This window comes from Hippoglossus stenolepis, chromosome 6, assembly GCF_022539355.2.
Source record: "Hippoglossus stenolepis isolate QCI-W04-F060 chromosome 6, HSTE1.2, whole genome shotgun sequence".
NCBI classification, from domain to species: Eukaryota; Metazoa; Chordata; class Actinopteri; order Pleuronectiformes; family Pleuronectidae; genus Hippoglossus; species Hippoglossus stenolepis.
Window position 1 is genome coordinate 18,976,851 of NC_061488.1, and position 20,394 is coordinate 18,997,244.

At 42.2% G+C, this 20,394-nt stretch overlaps 1 protein-coding gene and 7 non-coding genes across 8 annotated transcripts in view; all 8 read left to right on the forward strand.

Moving 5' to 3' along the window:
- bsna (bassoon presynaptic cytomatrix protein a) overlaps positions 1-20,394 on the forward strand; it is a 112,110-nt gene that overhangs the window by 50,963 nt on the left and 40,753 nt on the right. The window contains exon 3 of the mRNA XM_047340289.1: positions 16,222-16,674. Coding sequence (XP_047196245.1) covers positions 16,222-16,674 — 453 coding nt within the window. The remainder of the gene's footprint in view (positions 1-16,221; positions 16,675-20,394) is intronic.
- trnam-cau lies at positions 17,770-17,841 on the forward strand. The gene has a single exon. It is a non-coding gene; the product is annotated as a tRNA-Met (tRNA).
- Positions 18,234-18,309, forward strand: trnar-ccu. Its single transcript has one exon. It is a non-coding gene; the product is annotated as a tRNA-Arg (tRNA).
- On the forward strand, positions 18,793-18,865 carry trnar-ccu. Its single transcript has one exon. It is a non-coding gene; the product is annotated as a tRNA-Arg (tRNA).
- trnar-ccu lies at positions 19,300-19,374 on the forward strand. The gene has a single exon. It is a non-coding gene; the product is annotated as a tRNA-Arg (tRNA).
- Positions 19,378-19,449, forward strand: trnam-cau. The gene has a single exon. It is a non-coding gene; the product is annotated as a tRNA-Met (tRNA).
- On the forward strand, positions 19,770-19,844 carry trnar-ccu. The gene has a single exon. It is a non-coding gene; the product is annotated as a tRNA-Arg (tRNA).
- On the forward strand, positions 20,322-20,394 carry trnar-ccu. The gene has a single exon. It is a non-coding gene; the product is annotated as a tRNA-Arg (tRNA).

The following is a 20,394-nucleotide window of genomic DNA, read 5'->3' on the forward strand; positions in this document are numbered from 1 at the left end:
ATGTGTACGTCCTGTCATCATCCCCTACGTGCGCTGTGTCTACATACTAGACAGATTGGTTTGTAGACAGGCGTGGGTGTAACATTGGCATGTTGTTAATCTTTTTTCCACTTATTTTTCCACTTCTGTTGTTCAATGCTGTCTCAACTACCTGCCATCGATCAAGAAGTCTGAACTATAGAAAAAAGTGTTACACTGCAAACAATTCAAACCATGTTTGATCCGGACCAAGACCACCTTTTTTATTTGGACTAAATTTTGGCACCTTTCACACCTGTTATTTTGGTCCGGACCAAACAGAAAAGTCCAAAGGTCCAGACCAAATAAAGTAGGTGCGTGAAAGCCCCCACCACCAGCCTTGTTTATTTAGTTTTCTAACTGCTGGCCAAATAATATTTGATGAAATATACGGCCACACAGTCTATTATTAGTCAGTCTGTTAATGGGACCCAAACTCAATTTCATGTCAAATAGACAAGATGACAGTAATGGTGAAGTTAGAGGGATCAGGTGAAGCTGCAGAAAGAGGAGAAAAGGGAAACTGAGAAAGAGATAAAAGAAAAGGATGATGGGAGTGTAAAGTGTGTCTGGAGCTCTGTACAGCTGCCAAACTCCTGCTGTAGTTATACTTATTATGGATCACTTCATTTAGTGACACACACAAAAAAAGACATGCAATAACATCTCCTCAATAGACTGTCAACTCCACTTCTCTCCTTGTCCACAGCCTAAACTACCATCTTCTCAAGTACATGATGCACTTTTCTCCATTTTATTATGTTAATGCTCTCAGTAGCCAGGGGCTTTTTTTTCTGAAAGTCTGCAGTTGCCATCAGACAGCTGAAATGACAAACATATAATATATGTGGAATAAGACTTATTACATCTGGATGTAACCAGGGATGTACAGGGATGTGTAATGCTATCAGCCGTTGTAGGGTAATTTTATTGTTGTTTCAATCACTGTCTACATTACCTACTAATCCTCTTGACCTAACCTACACCATTTTTCAGAAAAAGAACACAACAATAAGTGTAAATATAAGTGGTCATGGTTTTTTTCCCACTGTTTGTGTTCACACATTACCCACGGCGGCGATAGATAAACAATTGATGTATAAACTAATACTATTGTGTTGAATTTAAATGAAGGTGGATTTGTAGTCAAACATAGGAGAGTATGGAAATAAAGCAGCAGAGTGACAGGCAGAGTTTTATGGCAAACAGAAAATGAGGGAAAGAGAGCAGGTGTACTATCTCTGTAACTCCCCTGGGAGAGGAGGAGGGTAAATTGATGTAGCCTCCCGAGCAAACACACATACTGTACATACACACACACAAATACACACACTCCTGTGCACGCAAGCATAAAACAGTTAGAAAACCCCCCCTGGAGTCTTTTGTGGAATCAAATTACAGCCAGGCCTCTTGGTCCAACTGGAGTAGATTCTGCCCTGAAACTGACCAATCAGGTCTTTCGGATACTAATCAATACAATTTTATGTACTAAGGTGTGTGTGTATGTATGCGTGCGTGCGTGTGTGTGTGTGTGTGTGTGTGTTTGTGTGTGTGCTGAAAGTGTTGAAAGGCAGTCAATTTCCCATTTGGTTGAAGATAGCTTTACCGTTAAGTTGTCCCAAGGGATGTGGAGAAATAGCAGTGTAGTGTAATGCAGTGCAATGCAGTGTATGTGTGTATGTGTGTTGTGTTTGTGTGGTGGCATGTGACTGTATGTTCTTAATTACAGTACGGGGGCATGGGATCTTCCACTAGCTGCTGTGCAGTGTTTTTACAGGCGATCTATTTCCTCTCTGTTGTTGTTTTGGCCAGTGAAGCCTCATGGTCACTGCAGCGCCGCAGATTATGGAACTAATTCTTTTCCACTGATTGACTCAGTCTGAACTGCCAGCATATGATTTCTGTGTTTGCATGAGTGTGTTTGTGTCCTTTTACTTCTATCTTTGTGAGGACCTGTTATAGACCTTTAGAGACAGGACATTCTGGCCTGATTTTACAACTTCAAGTAGCTGTTGGGTTTGACCGTTAAAATTTGACATGCTTGTGTTAGTTTTTTCGGGGTCTGGGTTACATTATTAACAGTCGTCAATCAGTCAGCACACTGCTTCTCTGTGTGGCCACGAGATCATACAACTTAGTTATCTAGTATCTGAGCACAGTCCGTGATGAGCGTTTCCCATTAATTATCTAGACTTGGGCGACCGGCCAAATTCTGATTTGTCCTGCACCAGTTTCATAATGAACCAAAAAACGTTTTTACACATCTCATACTAACATTAGAGATTGTATAGTTGTGTGCACTTTATTTGATGCGTGCTCGCTCACACTTTTGTCAATAATGTTTTTACCGTCCATGCAGACAGTCATTGTTTCGGCAGCAAGAGGCAAATTGTTCATAATAATTGAAAATGAAAATGTTTTCATTTGAAAGTGCATCAACTCTGCTGTGGATACATCTGACGTCCACACTACTCTGGAGTTTTAAAACCACCAAAGGCCTGTTATGTTGTTTTGGAGGGCACTGGCAAACCAGTTCATCATTATTGTTATCATTATTATTTATTAGCTTTTAGGACAGTTTAAACAAGCAGTTACCCCGTGTGTTTGAGCAAATACAGCAGAGATCAGTAGTTGTGCTCAACCAAGCTAAACAAACCCTGGACCAGTCTTATTGTTCAAAACACAAAGATGAAACTAATGATGAGCCCTATGAGTCCTAAAAAGAAAGAAAATAAGCAAAAAGTGACTGTGAAAATAAATATGCCATATTTACAGTATAACACACTATGTAAGCAAATAGCTGCAGGAAACAAGCTAAAATCATGGTCAGCTTTTTTTTCGTGTTTGTTTTTCCTCAGTGTGTAATTACAGATGGTCACTGCCGTCCTGTATACTCCCTTGTGTCCCTTACCATTTTCTCTCTATTGATGGTCCTGCCAGGGGTCATGTGTGGATTAATGGTTATAGGTTAGTGATCTAAACGTAAACGTAAGAGAAACACATCTTTTAACAATCTAAGGAGCTTCGTCAATAAAATCTTTACGCAAACCTTGATTTGCTGAGAATAGATCATTGGAATGGTCAATAATAATTTTCTATCTATATCCATGTCAGTGTTACCAAGATTACAAAACTTAGATTAAAGTTGACAGATACAGGAAGTTTCATTTAAAGACTCCCTCCACCATTTGTCTCTCTCCCTTCATATTCCCTTCTTCTCCCAACGCTGGCTGCCTTCGCACCAGTGGGACATCAGTTTCTGGTCTGGTTCTCTCTGTCCTATTCCATGAACAAATGATGGGGGAAGAGAATCATCTATGACACCTAATCAATGCCAATCTGAGCTGCAGTGACAGGCATCATGTCATCTCTGCCCAGAGATGACAAATAATCAGCATGTAGTGGCCGTGTTGCCCCTGCAGCTATACTGCTGATCTTCAGACAACCAGGCATAGTGCACACACACACACATAAACTCACCCAAATACAGGTTGATAATCTTAATAACATGTGAATTAATCACATCAAAAACATGGCAAAGGCCTTTAAACTTAAGATATCCAAAATATTTACCAAAATACCATTAATATTAATATTACCATCATTAGCCAACAACCATTTTTCAGTTTTTTATGTCTACAGCTCCTCTACCTAACCTTACTCTCTATACAACCTATATTTACTTGATGTCTTCTCTCTCACATTTTATATGTATTTATTTACTTTATATTTTTAATTTAAAGGAAAACCTCAGTTTTTTAAAGTCCACACCCGTTTAAGCTGAAAATGATAGAGGCCAAACATATATATGGAAAACTATATTCTTAGAGATGGGCAAAGGCATATTTAAAACTTGACTGTTTATGGAAAAATTGCTAGGGAAAGGACCAGAGGAGTTGAGGCCGACTGGAAGAGAGACAAGAAACAATTCAAGAGGAACTAAATGTAAATGAGGATAGAAGAAAAGAGGAGAAAAGAGAAAAACAGCTGCAGCAGTGTGATTCATCTGGAGCCCTCGTCTTTCAGAGCAGGTGGATAATTCCACTGCACAGTGTGAGCGCGTTCCTACTGGGAGATCTGATTGGACGAGAGGGTAGAGGTCTCTGCTGTGTGACTGTGTACCCTCTGTTTGCAAGACTCTGTGTTCGTTGGTGTCTGAATACATCAACATATTTATATGGGGGCATCTTTTTTTTTAGGTTAGGTCGGTATGTATGTGCGCTGGTGAGGGAGGTGTGTGTTCCACGTGATGTATTGTATTGGGGGCATTGGGTTAAATGCTGCACAAATATCACCCTGCAGCTGCACACACACACACCCACACACACCCACACACACTGCTAGTGCTGCTGTGTAACAGGGATGTCACCGTCAGACATAGATTATGGCCTTTTAGATGGAGGCCAGGCTTTAATGACGACTGAGGCCAGGAAAGTCCTGCAACTCAGAATCTGATTAAACACGAACACTGTTATGATCTCACTCACCACTCAAACCAATAACAGGGGTCGCTGCAATATAAATGAGGCTTCTCCTGTTGAAGTGCTCTTGAGCAAAACACTGGAGCTCATAAATGGCAGAGTGAAGGCTGACCTAGATATTGTGTGGCTGCACAGTATGCAAAAAAAGTGAGTGATTTTTTATAGAGGGTGACTCAGCAAACTGTAAGTCAGGGTCAACAGACAGACACATACACACACATACACACACACACACACACACACACACACACACACACACACACACACACACACACACACACACAAACACACACGTAAATCAGAGCAGCTGGGGGTGGAGGGGGTGAGTCACACATTGAAGAACAGATGACACTGACCTTAACACACTGTGTGTGTGTGTGTGTGTGTGTGTGTGTGTGTGTGTGTGTGTGTGTGTGTGTGTGTGTGTGTGTGTGTGTGTGTGTGTGTGTGTGTGTGTGTGTGTGTGTATGGACCTCTTCAACTTCCACCAAGTTTTGTTCGAGGTTTTGGTTGGATATCATATGGTTTATTAGCTCACATGAAGTGACTTTGTATGCACCTTAAAATCATACAACTCATAAAGAGAACTCTAGTCAAAACTCCTTTGTACCTGAGTCTGTATGCTGCTGAAACATCCTCAAAGCTCTCTTTCAAGTGGCTGCTTTTTGAGAGCGAGCGTTTGAAAGTTTGAATTGCCAAGATGTCAGGTACTATTGCATCAGCAAAGCAAACATTTATTTTTGAAAGTTCTTATTTGCCGATGGTGAGGATGAGACTCTCTTAGTAAAGTAAATTAGTCACAACTGATTTGGAAGAGTAATTATTTTGTTCTCATGCTTCAGTTCATAATGTGGGGTTAAGTTTCTGAATCATAGTCCACACCAGAAATTATCCACAGCTTCTGATTTTAGGCCAGTGTTTGTGTGTGGCTGTGCCTGAGGAGCTATGAGAGGGTTGAAAATAAAAGCCCGTCACAGGTACAGTTTGTGTTTTTTTTCTTTTTGTGTTGTGTTCTCAGCAGCAGCAGCAGCAGCAGGAGCAGTCATGTCTGACCCTGTCACCTCTGTGCGAGCTTCACTCTCAGAGTTGCTCTTTCAAAAGACGGAGCTTGTGTTTTTGTCTAAATGTCAACACGGCGTCAGCTCTGTTCTGGGGAGGCAGTGATGCTCTTTACAAACAACCGCGTGCACACTCACTCACGTACACAAATACACACGCAAACACAAGCAGGCAAGACTGTGCTCACATATCCCAGCATTCAGGCACCAGGACACAGCATAAACACACTGAATGGAAATGCACACACACACACACACACACACACACACACACACACACACACACACACACACACACACACACACACAGAAATCCTAGCCGCAAAGCATTTCTCCGCCAGTTTCATGAGGCAGAACTAATTCACTGTACATTTTTGGAATCCGCCTCTCTTTTTTCTCCTCCTCCTCCTCCTCCTCCTCCTCCTCTCCTCTCTTCATCTCTCCCCTCATCCTCCTCTCATCTCTCTTTCTAATTCACTAATATCCTTATCGTCTGCCTCTGCCTCTCTCTTTCACTCTGACATTTTGCATGCGCCTCTGCTGGCTCTCTGATTACTTCTTGCTCCCCCGTTCTCTCTCCCTCCTTTTCTCTTTAAATAATATATTCTTTGAAGAATTTTCATAATAAATTGGAGAAAACATAGAAACAAAATTTATGTTTAAAGAGAGTAGCACAAGCCCTTAATGACCATGGGTTTTGTTGCTGCTCAGGTTCAGTATAATTTGATGCAGAAATGGCTGCCATAAATCAGAACATTTATTAAGAGAGCCCAATTTACCACACCATATTTGTCAATGTGTAATATACCAATGAGCTCAGTTTACCAGGCCTTAAACTGAGGCAAGGTCACGTGTAGGAGTTAGTGGTTTTCAACAGCAGCCCAACCTGGCAATTAAATTAACAAACCAACCATAAAAATAATGAAACCCTAGACCTGTATATAAAGATGGACGGCATGATTACGCCACTAAAGTGAGGCCAAAGCATCTTGATCTCCTCCTAGTGGCTGGCTGTAGTACAGGTCATAAACCCCGCTCCCTCCATGTTAATGGCAAACTAGTATTATGTAGTCAGATTAAATAAATGCTGTGGTGAATAACTGGGAGACTTCTCCTCTCCTCTCCTCTCCTCTCGTCACCCACTCCTTGTCCAAACTTTTCTTTCCTCTAACCTCCTCCCTAGCATCTGTCTGATCATGTCTTTTTTTCTTTACCCCGCGGGATGAGCGAGCACCCCACCACCCATAATGCTCCTGTCCAAGTGAGCGCTGCCTCCTGCACTTCAAAGTACACTCTTCAGCACTTCAAAGGCTGCAGTCTCTCTCTTGCTGAAACCAAGGCCAGATAAATTAAATCCTAATATTACCCAGCACCCCTCCCTCCACCACCGAGAATGAGGTTAAAATATGTGTACACACACAGCGAGACTAGAACTTCAACATGATCAACTTTTCTGTCCCCAAAGACATAATTTGTGTTGCAGCTCTGCAGATGAAAACAAGAAAAATAGGAGTAAGAAGTCTAAGAATAGAAGTGCTGAAGTCACATTATGAAGCAAGAACACAAAAAGCAAGTTTTCAAACTTAGCTTAAAGACATTTTTTAAAGAGCATATCATTTATATTTAGGTTTGTCAACAGCAAAAAAAGAGTCACTCTGGCAGTGTTTGGGTGTAGTAACTAAAATGTTCAATTTCTTTCTATTAAATATAAAGAAAACAAACTATGCAAATGTTGTATTAATGTTGCTCTCCAGACGAGACCTATTTCTGTAGAGGAAGTCAATCTGTGCTTGTCTTTTTTTATCTTAAATGCTTAAATGTTATAGCTTATTCGTTAGCAAACAACTACCCACTTCATTCATCAGAGGCAGAGCAACATTTACAGCCATTTAGCATTTTTCTATCAACAAGCCATTGTTCTGCATGGGCCTAAAGCACACAGTGGCTTTACCAGAGCTTTTTCACTGAAAAGAGCTGCCTGCTGCTGTCAGAAACATGGCCGATGATGCATGAGACTGAACTAGAACACAGTAACTGTGCTGTAAAAACAAGACAACAAGCTGAAAGAGGATTAAAAAGCTCTGCACGCTTGGTGAGGATTCCCAGCAACACCATTCTTATCAAGGCACAGTACTTTGATTCACTGCTAAATCAAATAGTAAATTGATTTAGATTACGTTCTAGTGAATCATTGGGTGAGAGACAGAGAGAGACAGAGAGACAGAGAGAGACAGAGAGACAGAGAGAGAGAAAGCCTGTTTAAAGATATGTGTGTCAGATTCTAAACAAGCCTTGGCTCCCATTGTTCAGTTTCTTTCTCCCATCCATGAAGGCTTCCACCTCTAGGCCAGTCAACATGTCTCAGTCAGGTCACTGGTTCAAATCCCAGGTTTGTTGTGGCAGGAAAACTCTGTCATCAGTGTTAAAAATTCATATTACATACGTTTATACTTCTACCCTATTTATCCGTCTGCATATAACCCTGGATTCACGGCTCAAGTGGACAAAAATCTGGAAATTATGTTCAAGTTGGGTCAGGTATGGTCAAGTTGGCTGAGGTATCTACTTGATTTTTTAGACTGCATGTGCTTGTAATTGGTGAAAACACAAAAGAGAGAATGCTTGGGGATTCAGGTGTAGCCTTAATAAGTTTTTCTCTGGCCCATTCAGATTTTGGACAGAAAAATGCACACGCTAGCTGGAGCAATATCCATAGACTTAGCCCTAATAAGGGTGCCTGTTAGCTCACTATGCGTGTGCAGAGGATTGGGTGGTTAGCACTGTTGTTCTCCTTGTTTCTGAGTGGGTTGGTACTCCAGCTTCCTCCCACAGTCCAAAGACTTGCAGATTGGGGGTTAGGTTAATTTGACACTCTACTTTGTCCGTAGGTGTGAACATGAGTGTGAATGGTTGTTTGTCTCTGCATGTTGGCCCTGAGGTGGACTGGCGACCTGTCCAGGGTGTACCCCGCCTCTCGCCTAATGTCAGCTGGGATTGGCTCCAGCTCTGACGCGATGCTCAATGAAAAAGCGATATAGATAATGGTGGATGGACTAACCCTAATAATAAGCTATGCTTAGGAACAAAGAACGCTTTTGATGAGTTCAACAGCACGACATATTAAGTGAACACAGAGCTGGAGGACATTTGTTGCAGGTTCTCAATATGTTGGAGAGTACAGGATCGGGAGAAGATAGAACCCTGGCAACGTAGGAGTCTTACGTCATTATGTGCCACGTAAATAGATGAGAGGTGCACCCTGGTCTGAAGGTTAATCAAATTATAACAGTCACAGTCGATCACTGTTTTATTCGGATTCCAGCTATGAAATGACAACATATGCGAATAAGTTCCTCCCACACATAGTATCAGCTGAGGAAGGAGGTGGGCAGATAAACCTCATCTGGGTTTTACATCGGCACGGTGAAGAGAGAAAGACAGAAAGTAGGAAGTTGAAGAGGTATAATGTGGGCAATAAAACAAAATGTGTACACATTAGCACAAACACACGTATAAATCCTTATGCCCACTTCTCTGCCTCTCACAATACAGTTACATAATTACAGAGGATCCACTGTGATGATAAAATAAAAATATTTTTAAAATAAAAAAATATATGTTTTTAGTTACATAAGCAGGATAAAGAAAACTGATTCTCCTCTTGTCAATTCTACTTTCCATCCACACTTACTGTCCACTCTTCCTTCACTTCCTCCTCTTTATTTCTACCATTTGTTTCTCCCCTCCACTTCTAATTTATCTCTTGCCTTTTCTCTCCTTCACTGGTTTTCACACCTATAATTCATCCCCTCCTATCTTTCCTCCCCCAGCACCCCCCTCCTCCTCTGTACTTCCTCAGCCCTCTAATTTATTCCTCTATTTCCTTCCCCTCCTTCTTTTTCTCCTCCTCCACCTTTAATTCATACCTTCCTGCCTCTCCTCGTCAATTCTGCCTTCATCCTCTCCCCAACTCCCTCTCCTGCTTGTGTCACTCTCTTCTAAACTCTTATCTCCAGCTTTTATGGCTTCTTCTCCTCCATTTTCTTTCCCTCTCCTTCTCTTGTTCCCTCCATCCCTGCCTTTCTTGCTTCTAACAGTGCGAAAGGAGTGTTGGATAAAATCCTCCACCGTTAATCCGGCTGGTGTGTGTCTATGTGTGCATATATGTGTATGCTTATGTACAGATCTCACAAATGTCACTGCCTCCTTACAGTAATATCCCCGGTGTGTTATCCCATCGGACACATGTGTGCGTGTGTGTGTGTGTGTGTGTGTGTGTGTGTGTGTGTGTGTGTGTGTGTGTGTGTGTGTGTGTGTGTTTGTGGATGTGTAGGCTAAGTGTGTGTAATGTTCATGTTTGCCTGCACAAGCCAAGATTAATACTCTAAAACTGTTTAATTAGCACTGGCGTTTAGAGTATGTAATTAACAAAGCCCTACAACAGAGTTTAATAGAATAAACATGTATAATGTTGTTTATTCGGAAAATGTCAGATGTCTGAGTAAATACATTTACTGCATTTGCATGCTTGATTTATCTAATTTCAGTTTGGTTTATTTCAAACGAGTTCCCTGTGCTGTGTTGGCCACACAACAGAACATCTAAAATACATTTAAAGACATCTTACTAGTTTCAATCCAACAATGATCCATAATTACTTTGCTATTGCTGTTAGTAAAATACTGATTAATAGTAAATCAAAACAAATGTAAACATACTACAACTGATTCAGATATACTGCATAAAACAAGAAGGTGTGTAAAGGTTCGTGCGGAAGAACTAATCAGATCCTCTACTTTAGTTAAGGTACAGCATTGTAACAACTCCATTTACAATATATAAATTCCACCTCCTCCATGTTAGAGGGTGGGACATTGACCAAACTTAAAAGTCAAAGTACACATCAAAATCTTTCAAAGATGGTTTCTGTCATTTTGGATAGTTCTCGTCATTTGGACTGTGGCTCCATCCCCCAATCGCTAATGCTTTGAATCTGGCTCCAAATTGGCAAGGTGGCCGCCTTCGTTTCAGAGATAATTTCATTTCATTTCTGGATAGTTGGAGGAAGTGGAGACACATTGTCCAACTTTATATACAGTCTATATGTTCCCAACCTATGGGCTTGGCCCCTCCAAGGGGTCACATGATCTGAGTGGTTGTCATATAAGGAAGAGAAAACAAAAAAGATCTACATCACAAATATACCTCTCATTGATGGACACTGGACAGGGAGTGAAGAAGAAGAGAAGGATGAGTTGGATAAGGAAAGGCGAGAGAGGAAGAAGAAAGTAACCAAAGAAAAATCTAAACATGTCTCAGTGGACTAAAGTAAAGAGAGGAAATAAAACTGTTGAGAGGAGACAGATCTCCAGAGGCAGGGATTAAGATGGAGATATAGAACAAGAGTTAGTTGTTCTGAAAATAGCAGGAGGAGGAAGTGTTGATGTGGGAGGGCTCCAGTGAAAGACGGTCTTTGTTGTCATATAAAAGTGCGACTCATCACATACTGATGTAAGCTGTGCAGCGAGTGGTGAAACCTGCCTCCAAACTCACATGGTGTCACTGGGTTCAAGACTGTTAAATAATTAGACAGTCAGGGAATCAGGAAGTATCCATCGAGGGAGGGTGGAAGATTGTTCTGACATGTTCAAATGAATTATAGAATATACGAAAAGAAATTGAAAAGTTTGATAGTATTTTGACGTTTTTAAAGACAAACAGGTGTAAAGTTTTGGAAGTTATTTCATTTGTGTGTTTCATGATTACAGACTGTTACAGGAGACAGTGTTACTGCTGTGCAGGAAACACAGGTTTACAGTACACATTCTTTCATGGGTGTGTCCTCCTGTACTTTTACTGTCTGCTATAGCTCAGAGAAAGTGCACAGCTCAGCAGATTCTGCAGCTACATTCCGAGTGAATTGATAGCTCCAATCAGCCATCAATCATAACCTGTCTGTGCCCTTATTGGCTCATCAATGTTTGGCCAGGGGTTGCTGTTGTATTGCTGCAGAACATTTTCATATGAAGTTCACTGTGAGGCTGTCGCAATGATGATGATGATGATGATGATGATGGTCATCACCATGCAGTAGGCAGAGGCAGGACGTAACGTATGAATTCTGCTGAGGAGATCACTTGATTTTGTTTCAAGCACATCAACAAGAATCGACTGTTATCACCACAAATTCTTCTGACATCTTCATCCTGAGATATTTGTCTTTTTTCGTGTCTTCCACTCGTTAAAAGTGTATTCAACAAACAAATCATCTCTGGTGCTTTCACCACCACCATCAATATCGTCATCAACGTCATCGTCGTCTCTCTGTTGTCCACTTCAAACGGCTGCCACCTCTCCCCACATTTCTTCCTCATTCCTCTCTCTCTCTCTCTCTCTCTCTCTCTCTCTCTCTCTCTCTCTCTCTCATTACTAGGGGCTAAGCTGAATTGCTGTGTGCGTGCACGCACTTGTGCATGGTTGGTGTCACTCACTTTCTCCTCCTGTTGTTCTTCCTCCTTCTGCATGTCATCTCATTCTGGTTAGCCTTCAGCTGCACAGGCCTCCTCCATTTTGCATTGATGTGAACCGTGTGTCTACATGTGTGTGTGTGTGCTTGTGTAAGTATGAGTGTATGTGTGCACTGCAGTAGAGTGCAGCCTGAAGCAGCAGCCAGTGCCAGGGAAGGGTGCGCTCGAGCAGAACAATGGCACTCTGGGTAAAAATAGCCCTCTCTCTGTTGGGGGGAGAGAAAATGAGACAGACGGGGGAGAGAGAGAAGAGAGCTAAGAGGAAGGGGAAGATGTTTAGCGATCATGTAGTGAAGAGACAAAAGAGAGAGGAGCTGCAGGAGCTAATGTGTGAAAAGTAAAGAAAATGGATGAGAATGACTCAGAATGGAAGTGAAGTAAAACTGAGGAAAGTAGAGAAGCTTAGAGAAGCATTCTACTCCATATCTTCAATGAAGGGAGGCAGTATTTACACAATAGTATTTGACATTTGATTATGTTAAGTATATGATTGGTTGAATTAATTACTGAAAAAATTACATTAATGAGAACATTTTCCTGAAATAAATATTAATGTATATATCAATATGGCAAGTGTATGTAAAATTGCGTATAAAATACACAAATTGCAGTGAACCATGTGTCTACGTTATGCATCAGATAAAGGGAAAGGAAAAGAAGGCAACACCAAATCCCCTTTAGATGATGCATTTTTCCTCAGGGCCAATTTGTGACAAGTACGTTACATTCATTGATGAGTAATAGTGAGGCCTCCCTGCGGCTGAGTGTGGGGGTTGAGCACAGGGATGAGTTATTTCTACCCTTCTGTCATGAATCCAAACCAGTACTGGAAGAGATAGGATGCGCAGTAGATCCATATGAATTAAAGACAGATCCATAACTTTTCCTTTTATTGAACAGACAAAGAAAGGTAGCCTGTAAAAGAGCAATAGGAAAAACAGAGAGGGTAGGAAATGTAAAAGAAACACAGGGGGCTGGACGGTAGAGCCAAAATACAATCCCCCAACACATTTCAAAAGGACTTTTAGAAAGAAAGAGGAGAGAGAAAGGAGAGAGAGTCTGAAGGCATAACATGCTTCAGAGTGAAAGCGACGGAAGAATGGAAAACAGCAGCGCTTCTCAAAGAGAGTTAGGACTGATGGAGCATTTCAGTGAGTGTTATTGACAGGAGGAGAAAGGCCCAGATTGTTGGTGCTATGTAGGTTAAGTGGTGCAGCGATGGGGCACTCTGCAGGACAACACACACACACACACACACACACACACACACACACACACACACACACACACACACACACACACACACACACACACACACACACACACACCAACGTGATGTGATGTGATATGTCGGACTTGAAAAACTGATTCAACAGTCTCAGACACTACTGTATATACTTACATATACAGTCATATATGTTGTGATATACACACATGGTCTCTAATCATTTAAAACACAATCCTCTAGCACCCCTAGTTAGAAGAAAGGAATGATGTATGTGTATTTACATTGAGCTGGAAGATATAAAAGTAACAATATTCACAATAGTCAGTTGATATACAGTAGCTTCTCTATGTGGAATTTGAGCTATGGTTCAGCATTATATCTCTGAGTGCAGAAACAATAAGTGAATCACTTAATTGACTATTTGTTGTTTTCTGAGTTGATCAACAGAGACGTCATTGTCAGCTATTTTAAGTCATACACTTACTGGTTACAGCTTCTTTTTTATCTCATATCCTTCGTGCTCAGAAAGCTGAGCACAGCCTGATTAAGTCTGGTCGGGTTCTCAGATTGCTCAAGTGTTTGACACTTACACTAGTCATTTGTTCCACTTTTGAAAATGCTCCTCTGCATTTTGGATGCTGAAATCTTTTCGGTGGAAGAAAGACATTTTGAAGAATTTGTGGGTTTAACAATTACTTTAAAGAGAGTAGCAGAAAAATGGTCCTGAGATTGTTCACATTTTCAGAGCAACTCAAGATGACTAAGTTGTGTTCCTCAGGGAGAGCTGGGTTGCAGCCAGACAGATCAATTGTCTCTGCTCAACTTCTTTTCGCTGTCGCAGACCAGATTTGTGTTTCAAAAAAAAAAGCTCAGAGAGGTTGAACTTTTTATAGCTGCTGGACACATGATCAAGGTTTTTGCAGAACAAACAAACAAAATAGTTTCTGTCTAATATCTGTCTAACCTTTGCTGGCAGTAAAAAGCCAATGAGAGATCATCTGTGGCTCGACTAAAATACTGAGTGATAGATATTTTTTTTGGCGTGAGAAAAAGAGAATTTGGGGCAACTTTGTGGTCTGTAATTAACACTCGGTAGTGTCCACTACTCAAACCTGAAGAGCATTAGTCACTGGGACAGAGAGAGATGGAGTCTTTTGTTTGGCACCTAATCACAGATAAACTCTCAAAAGGGATTCAGATAAAGACAAAGCAGGAGCGAGATATAGTGAGGAGAGATAAAAAAGGACAAAATGAGGAGGAGTGTAAGGAAGAGGCCTCCTGAGTATGTTGCAAAGAGAGAAAACAGAGGAGATTCGATGAGTGGGTGGAAAGGAGCAGAGATGGAAGATAAGTGTCGAGGAGGAAGGGGTTGCATCTATCAATAATTCATGACATGAGTTACAGAGCTGCTCTCCAGCCCCGAACAACAGCTACTGTCCTGGGTAGAGACAGACAAATAATAAACATGTGGTGAGGAGATACTGGAGGGAGAAAAACTATTTGAAATCATGAAAATAGGATAAACACTAGCAGTTAATTCTCAATACCTTCTTATAATTAAGTATAAATATAAATGTATTTAAAAGTAAACTTATAACCTTCAGAAAGATTTGCATCACAGTGATAAGAACTGTCTAAAATGATAGAAACATTCCTTGGGAAAAATGTATCTGACGCGTACTTTGACTTTTTAGTTTGGTGCATGTCCCATCCACAAACATGGACGAGTCATGATTCATGACCTAAACTGCAGACGCCCATACCTATGCTAAGAACCTTTGGTTTCACTTTTGGGGACATCCATCTTTATATACAGCCTACGGTAGCCATCCAGAGATCACCCGTTAGTCGAAAGGTGTTCAAAGTATTGGGACATTACGTCACTCAAATCAATATTTTATCATAACATTTTTTTCAAATGACAACATGACAGTGCAAAAGGAGTCACAGGTGAAGCCGCAGAGAATAATTCGCCCAAAATGTTACTCCGGGTAATTTTTTCAGGTTTGATTTGAATCTCACTGTTTCGTTTTTGGCCACAACAGGCAGCTTTTTCAGCTGCTTGACTGACAGATATTTTTCCTCAGGAAATGGTAGGGATTGAATATTGGGCGTGATTTTACCAGGTGACCATTAACACTTGCTGTTGTGCCGTAACAGTAGACTGTTAGTATGAATAACTATTTGCTGAGAGTTCACCATCAAAAACTTCAAAAAAAGTGATGAGTCAATACTATGCTTGTGCATAGTCTGTGGCAGGATATTTTATGTGTGTATGCAGTTTTTGTCAATCTGCCTCATAGTGTGAGTGGAGTTGATGTGATGAAAATAGCGTGCAGCCCTTGCAGCCTTCAGAGTGACATGGCCTTTTAGAAGTGTGCGTAAGCCAAACTCATACTGTAATGAGTCTAATAATGTCTGGAAATGAGATTTGCTGGGTGTATGCAGTATGTGCATGTGTGTGTTTGTGTGTGTGTTTGTGTTTGTGTGGTTGTGTCTTTAGTCTGCTCGACGAAGTGGAATCGACACAAGGAATGTTAAAAATTTGAATCAGTGTGTTAAAGGGTCAAACTTATTTAACCCGAGAAGTTGAACCGAACACATCATTCTAGTGTGACCCGGGAGGAGAAGTTGCACAGCGAAGAGGATTAAATGCCTTTTTATTAACACACACCCACACAAACTTACCGCAGCAATATAATAACATATTTGTTGAGTTTTTAAAAAAGCTTTTTATAAACCAATCGATATTGCATTCCAAAGCTCAATCTGATAGCACCTTTCATAAAATCAGGGCTTGTGACATCAAAGAACATTTATTGACCATATTATGGTACTAATCTAATAACAAAGTATTACCATAACAATAGGCTCATTGTAATTAACTGGTGTTGTTTTTTTGTTCTCAGAAAAAGGAGTGGTTATGTCTCAACTGTCAGACCCAGCGGCTGATGTCTGGAGGCAGTCTTGACGATCCACCCCTACCTGTTCCTCATCCGTCTCCCAAGCACCAGCCAATGGGCTCGCCCCGTCACCAGGTGCCAACCAGCCAGCAGAGCCCTCTCCACAAACCTGCCAATCAGCAAGGGCTCAAGACAGGCCAGGCCCAGAAATCGCAGACAGGAACTGGCAGTGGCGGACCATTTGCACCCACTGCCGCCAAACAACTGACCGACACCAAGACCACCACACCAGCTACGGCACCGGTACCGACCAAGGACACCCAACAACAACCAAAACCCACAGAGACAAAGCCCAAGTCGGAGTCTGAGAACCAAACTCCCAAAGAGAACAAAACCTCCCAGAAGAAAGGAGAGCCGATGACACCAATCAAGGAAATTAAGAAGTCCAGGCACTATGATGTAAGTCAGATTTTTAAATAACATTAGTTCAGTGTTGTCTGTATGTTGAACTATGGTGAGAGACCAAAAGGTGATACTAATGATAAAATGGATTCACCAGTGTCACTTGTGAAAGGTGAACCAAACCAATAATGTACTAACAGAGGCACTAGTGTTGTGACAGTGGAAAACGATCAGATTATTTTCAACGGCTCTTTCATTTGAACAAAGGGAGCCGAGTCTTGTTAACAGTGTGCCCAAATTTCATCCCCTGCCACCCCTAAATTAATAAAATCCAAGCCAGTGATGCTTCTCCCCTTTACGTGAACAGTAAGAACATTCCCCTCTTCGAGAAGGGCAAAGAGGAGGTGGGACTTCTCACCCTTCATGCAATACAGTGGTATCAGAGTAATAATAATGTCCCATTGTTTCCCTCAGGATTGTTTCATGTATCTGAAGCCATTTAACATAATCAGAAAGTGGTTGTGATCACTTTTAAACCCAAGATGGTCTTTTATATGTTAGTTGATTTTGAGGAATTTAACTTTTCTTCAGGTTATGTGCCAGTGGTGAGTGATGGCCTGCTATAAGGATACTTTTAAAGAACCTTAAACTGTTTAAATCGCAGAGTTTGCATGAAGTGATAGCTAATTATCTCCTTAATTCTGTTTGAATGAGTGTCTGCACTATCTGTGTGTGTGTGTGTGTGTGTGTTTTTGATAAAGTGAGTAACCCCTTAAAGTCCCCCCTTTCCCCTTGAGAATGATGAGCCGTTTTTTGAAACGCTCTCAGAGGAACAGGGCCATAAAATCCGGCTCCCTTCAAAGAGCCATAATTCCCAGCACTAAGAGGCACAATATCAGTTTTTGGTTCTGAAACATTTCTACTACCTGTAAACCATAGTGTCATATTAAGGCCTATGGACCAAACGTTGCTATTGTTGTGTGAATATTTTACTTTGACAGTATCTATCCAGGTTACGTGAGTATGCATAGCTGTTTCAGCATGGCTCTGCTTCACATTCATGCAGTTTTTCCATCACTGTGGCCTAATGGATAAGGCACTGGCCTCCTAAGCCAGGGATTGTGGGTTCGAGTCCCATCTGGGGTGTCTGAGAGCAGAGTGGCGCAGCGGAAGCGTGCTGGGCCCATAACCCAGAGGTCGATAGATCGAAACTATCCTCTGCTATCCGTGTTTTACCGGGGGGCTTTGCACCTTTGTGGGTCAGCCCCGTACAACTCAATCCTAACATCTGTACCCAGACACCTCAATACCCAACCGTGATCCGAATGACTCACATAATAGCAGGGCGGTTCTATGACTTACAGTTAACAATAGCCATTCACACCTTGACTCAGGGTACAACATAGACCAACGAGCCATTGGGGGTTTCAACAACGTACCTGTTGAACACAAAGACCCACAGATGTTAAATACCTGGAACCTCCCAGTTAGAACCGAGACAGCCTTTTGGATGAGAGGCCAAACATCTTCCAAAAACATTAGCAAATCAAGTTGCTCATGTTGATCCATAGTGCCGTGTTTTCACCCAAAATGTGTGAAAAAAATATCTGAAAAGTGACCCGGTGGCCTAATGGATAAGGCACTGGCCTCCTAAGCCAGGGATTGTGGGTTCGAGTCCCATCTGGGGTGTCTGAGAGCAGAGTGGCGCAGCGAAAGCGTGCTGGGCCCATAACCCAGAGGTTGATAGATCGAAAACTATCCTCTGCTATCCGAGTTTTACCGGGGGGCTTTGCACCTTTGTGGGTCAGCCCCGTACAACTCAATCCTAACATCTGTACCCAGACACCTCAATACCCAACCGTGATCCGAATGACTCACATAATAGCAGGGCGGTTCTATGACTTACAGTTAACAATAGCCATTCACACCTTGACTCAGGGTACAACATAGACCAACGAGCCATTGGGGGTTTCAACAACGTACCTGTTGAACCCAACGACTCTCAACACAAAGACCCACAGATGTTAAATACCTGGAACCTCCCAGTTAGAACCGAGACAGCCTTTTGGATGAGAGGCCAAACATCTTCCAAAAACATTAGCAAATCAAGTTGCTCATGTTGATCCATAGTGCCGTGTTTTCACCCAAAATGTGTGAAAAACACATCTGAAAAGTGCCCAGGTGGCCTAATGGATAAGGCACTGGCCTCCTAAGCCAGGGATTGTGGGTTCGAGTCCCATCTGGGGTGTCTGAGAGCAGAGTGGTGCAGCGCAAGCGTGCTGGGCCCATAACCCAGAGGTCCATAGATCGAAACTATCCTCTGCTATCCGTGTTTTACCGGGGGGCTTTGCACCTTTGTGGGTCAGCCCCGTACAACCCAACCGTGATCCGAATGACTCACATAATAGCAGGGCGGTTCTATGACTTACAGTTAACAATAGCCATTCACACCTTGACTCAGGGTACAACATAGACCAACGAGCCATTGGGGTTTCAACAACGTACCTGTTGAACACAAAGACCCACAGATGTTAAATACCTGGAACCTCCCAGTTAGAACCGAGACAGCCTTTTGGATGAGAGGCCAAACATCTTCCATAAACATTAGCAAATCAAGTTGCTCATGTTGATCCATAGTGCCGTGTTTTCACCCAAAATGTGTGAAAAACACATCTGAAAAGTGCCCGGTGGCCTAATGGATAAGGCACTGGCCTCCTAAGCCAGGGATTGTGGGTTCGAGTCCCATCTGGGGTGTCTGAGAGCAGAGTGGCGCAGCGGAAGCGTGCTGGGCCCATAACCCAGAGGTCGATAGATCGAAACTATCCTCTGCTATCCCTATTTTATCGGGGGCTTTGCACCTTGTGGGTCAGCCCAGTACAACTCAATCCGAACATCTCTACCCAGACAACTTAATACCCAACCGTGACCCTAATGACTCACATAATTTCATGTTGAACGTACCTGTTGAACCCAACGACTCTCAACACAAAGACCCACAGATGTTAAATACCTGGAACCTCCCAGTTAGAACCGAGACAGCCTTTTGGATGAGAGGCCAAACATCTTCCAAAAACATTAGCAAATCAAGTTGCTCATGTTGATCCATAGTGCCGTGTTTTCACCCAAAATGTGTGAAAACACATCTGAAAAATGCCCGGTGGCCTAATGGATAAGGCACTGGCCTCCTAAGCCAGGGATTGTGGGTTCGAGTCCCATCTGGGGTGTCTGAGAGCAGAGTGGCGCAGCAAGCGTGCTGGGCCCATAACCCAGAGGTCGATAGATCAAAACTATCCTCTGCTATCTGAGTTTTACCGGGGCTTTGCACCTTTGTGGGTCAGCCCGTACAACTCAATCCTAACATCTGTACCCAGACACCTCAATACCCAACCGTGATCCGAATGACTCACATAATAGCAGGGCGGTTCTATGACTTACAGTTAACAATAGCCATTCACACCTTGACTCAGGGTACAACATAGACCAACGAGCCATTGGGGGTTTCAACAACGTACCTGTTGAACCCAACGACTCTCAACACAAAGACCCACAGATGTTAAATACCTGGAACCTCCCAGTTAGAACCGAGACAGCCTTTTGGATGAGAGGCCAAACATCTTCCAAAAACATTAGCAAATCAAGTTGCTCATGTTGATCCATAGTGCCGTGTTTTCACCCAAAATGTGTGAAAAACACATCTGAAAAGTGCCCCGGTGGCCTAATGGATAAGGCACTGGCCTCCTAAGCCAGGGATTGTGGGTTCGAGTCCCATCTGGGGTG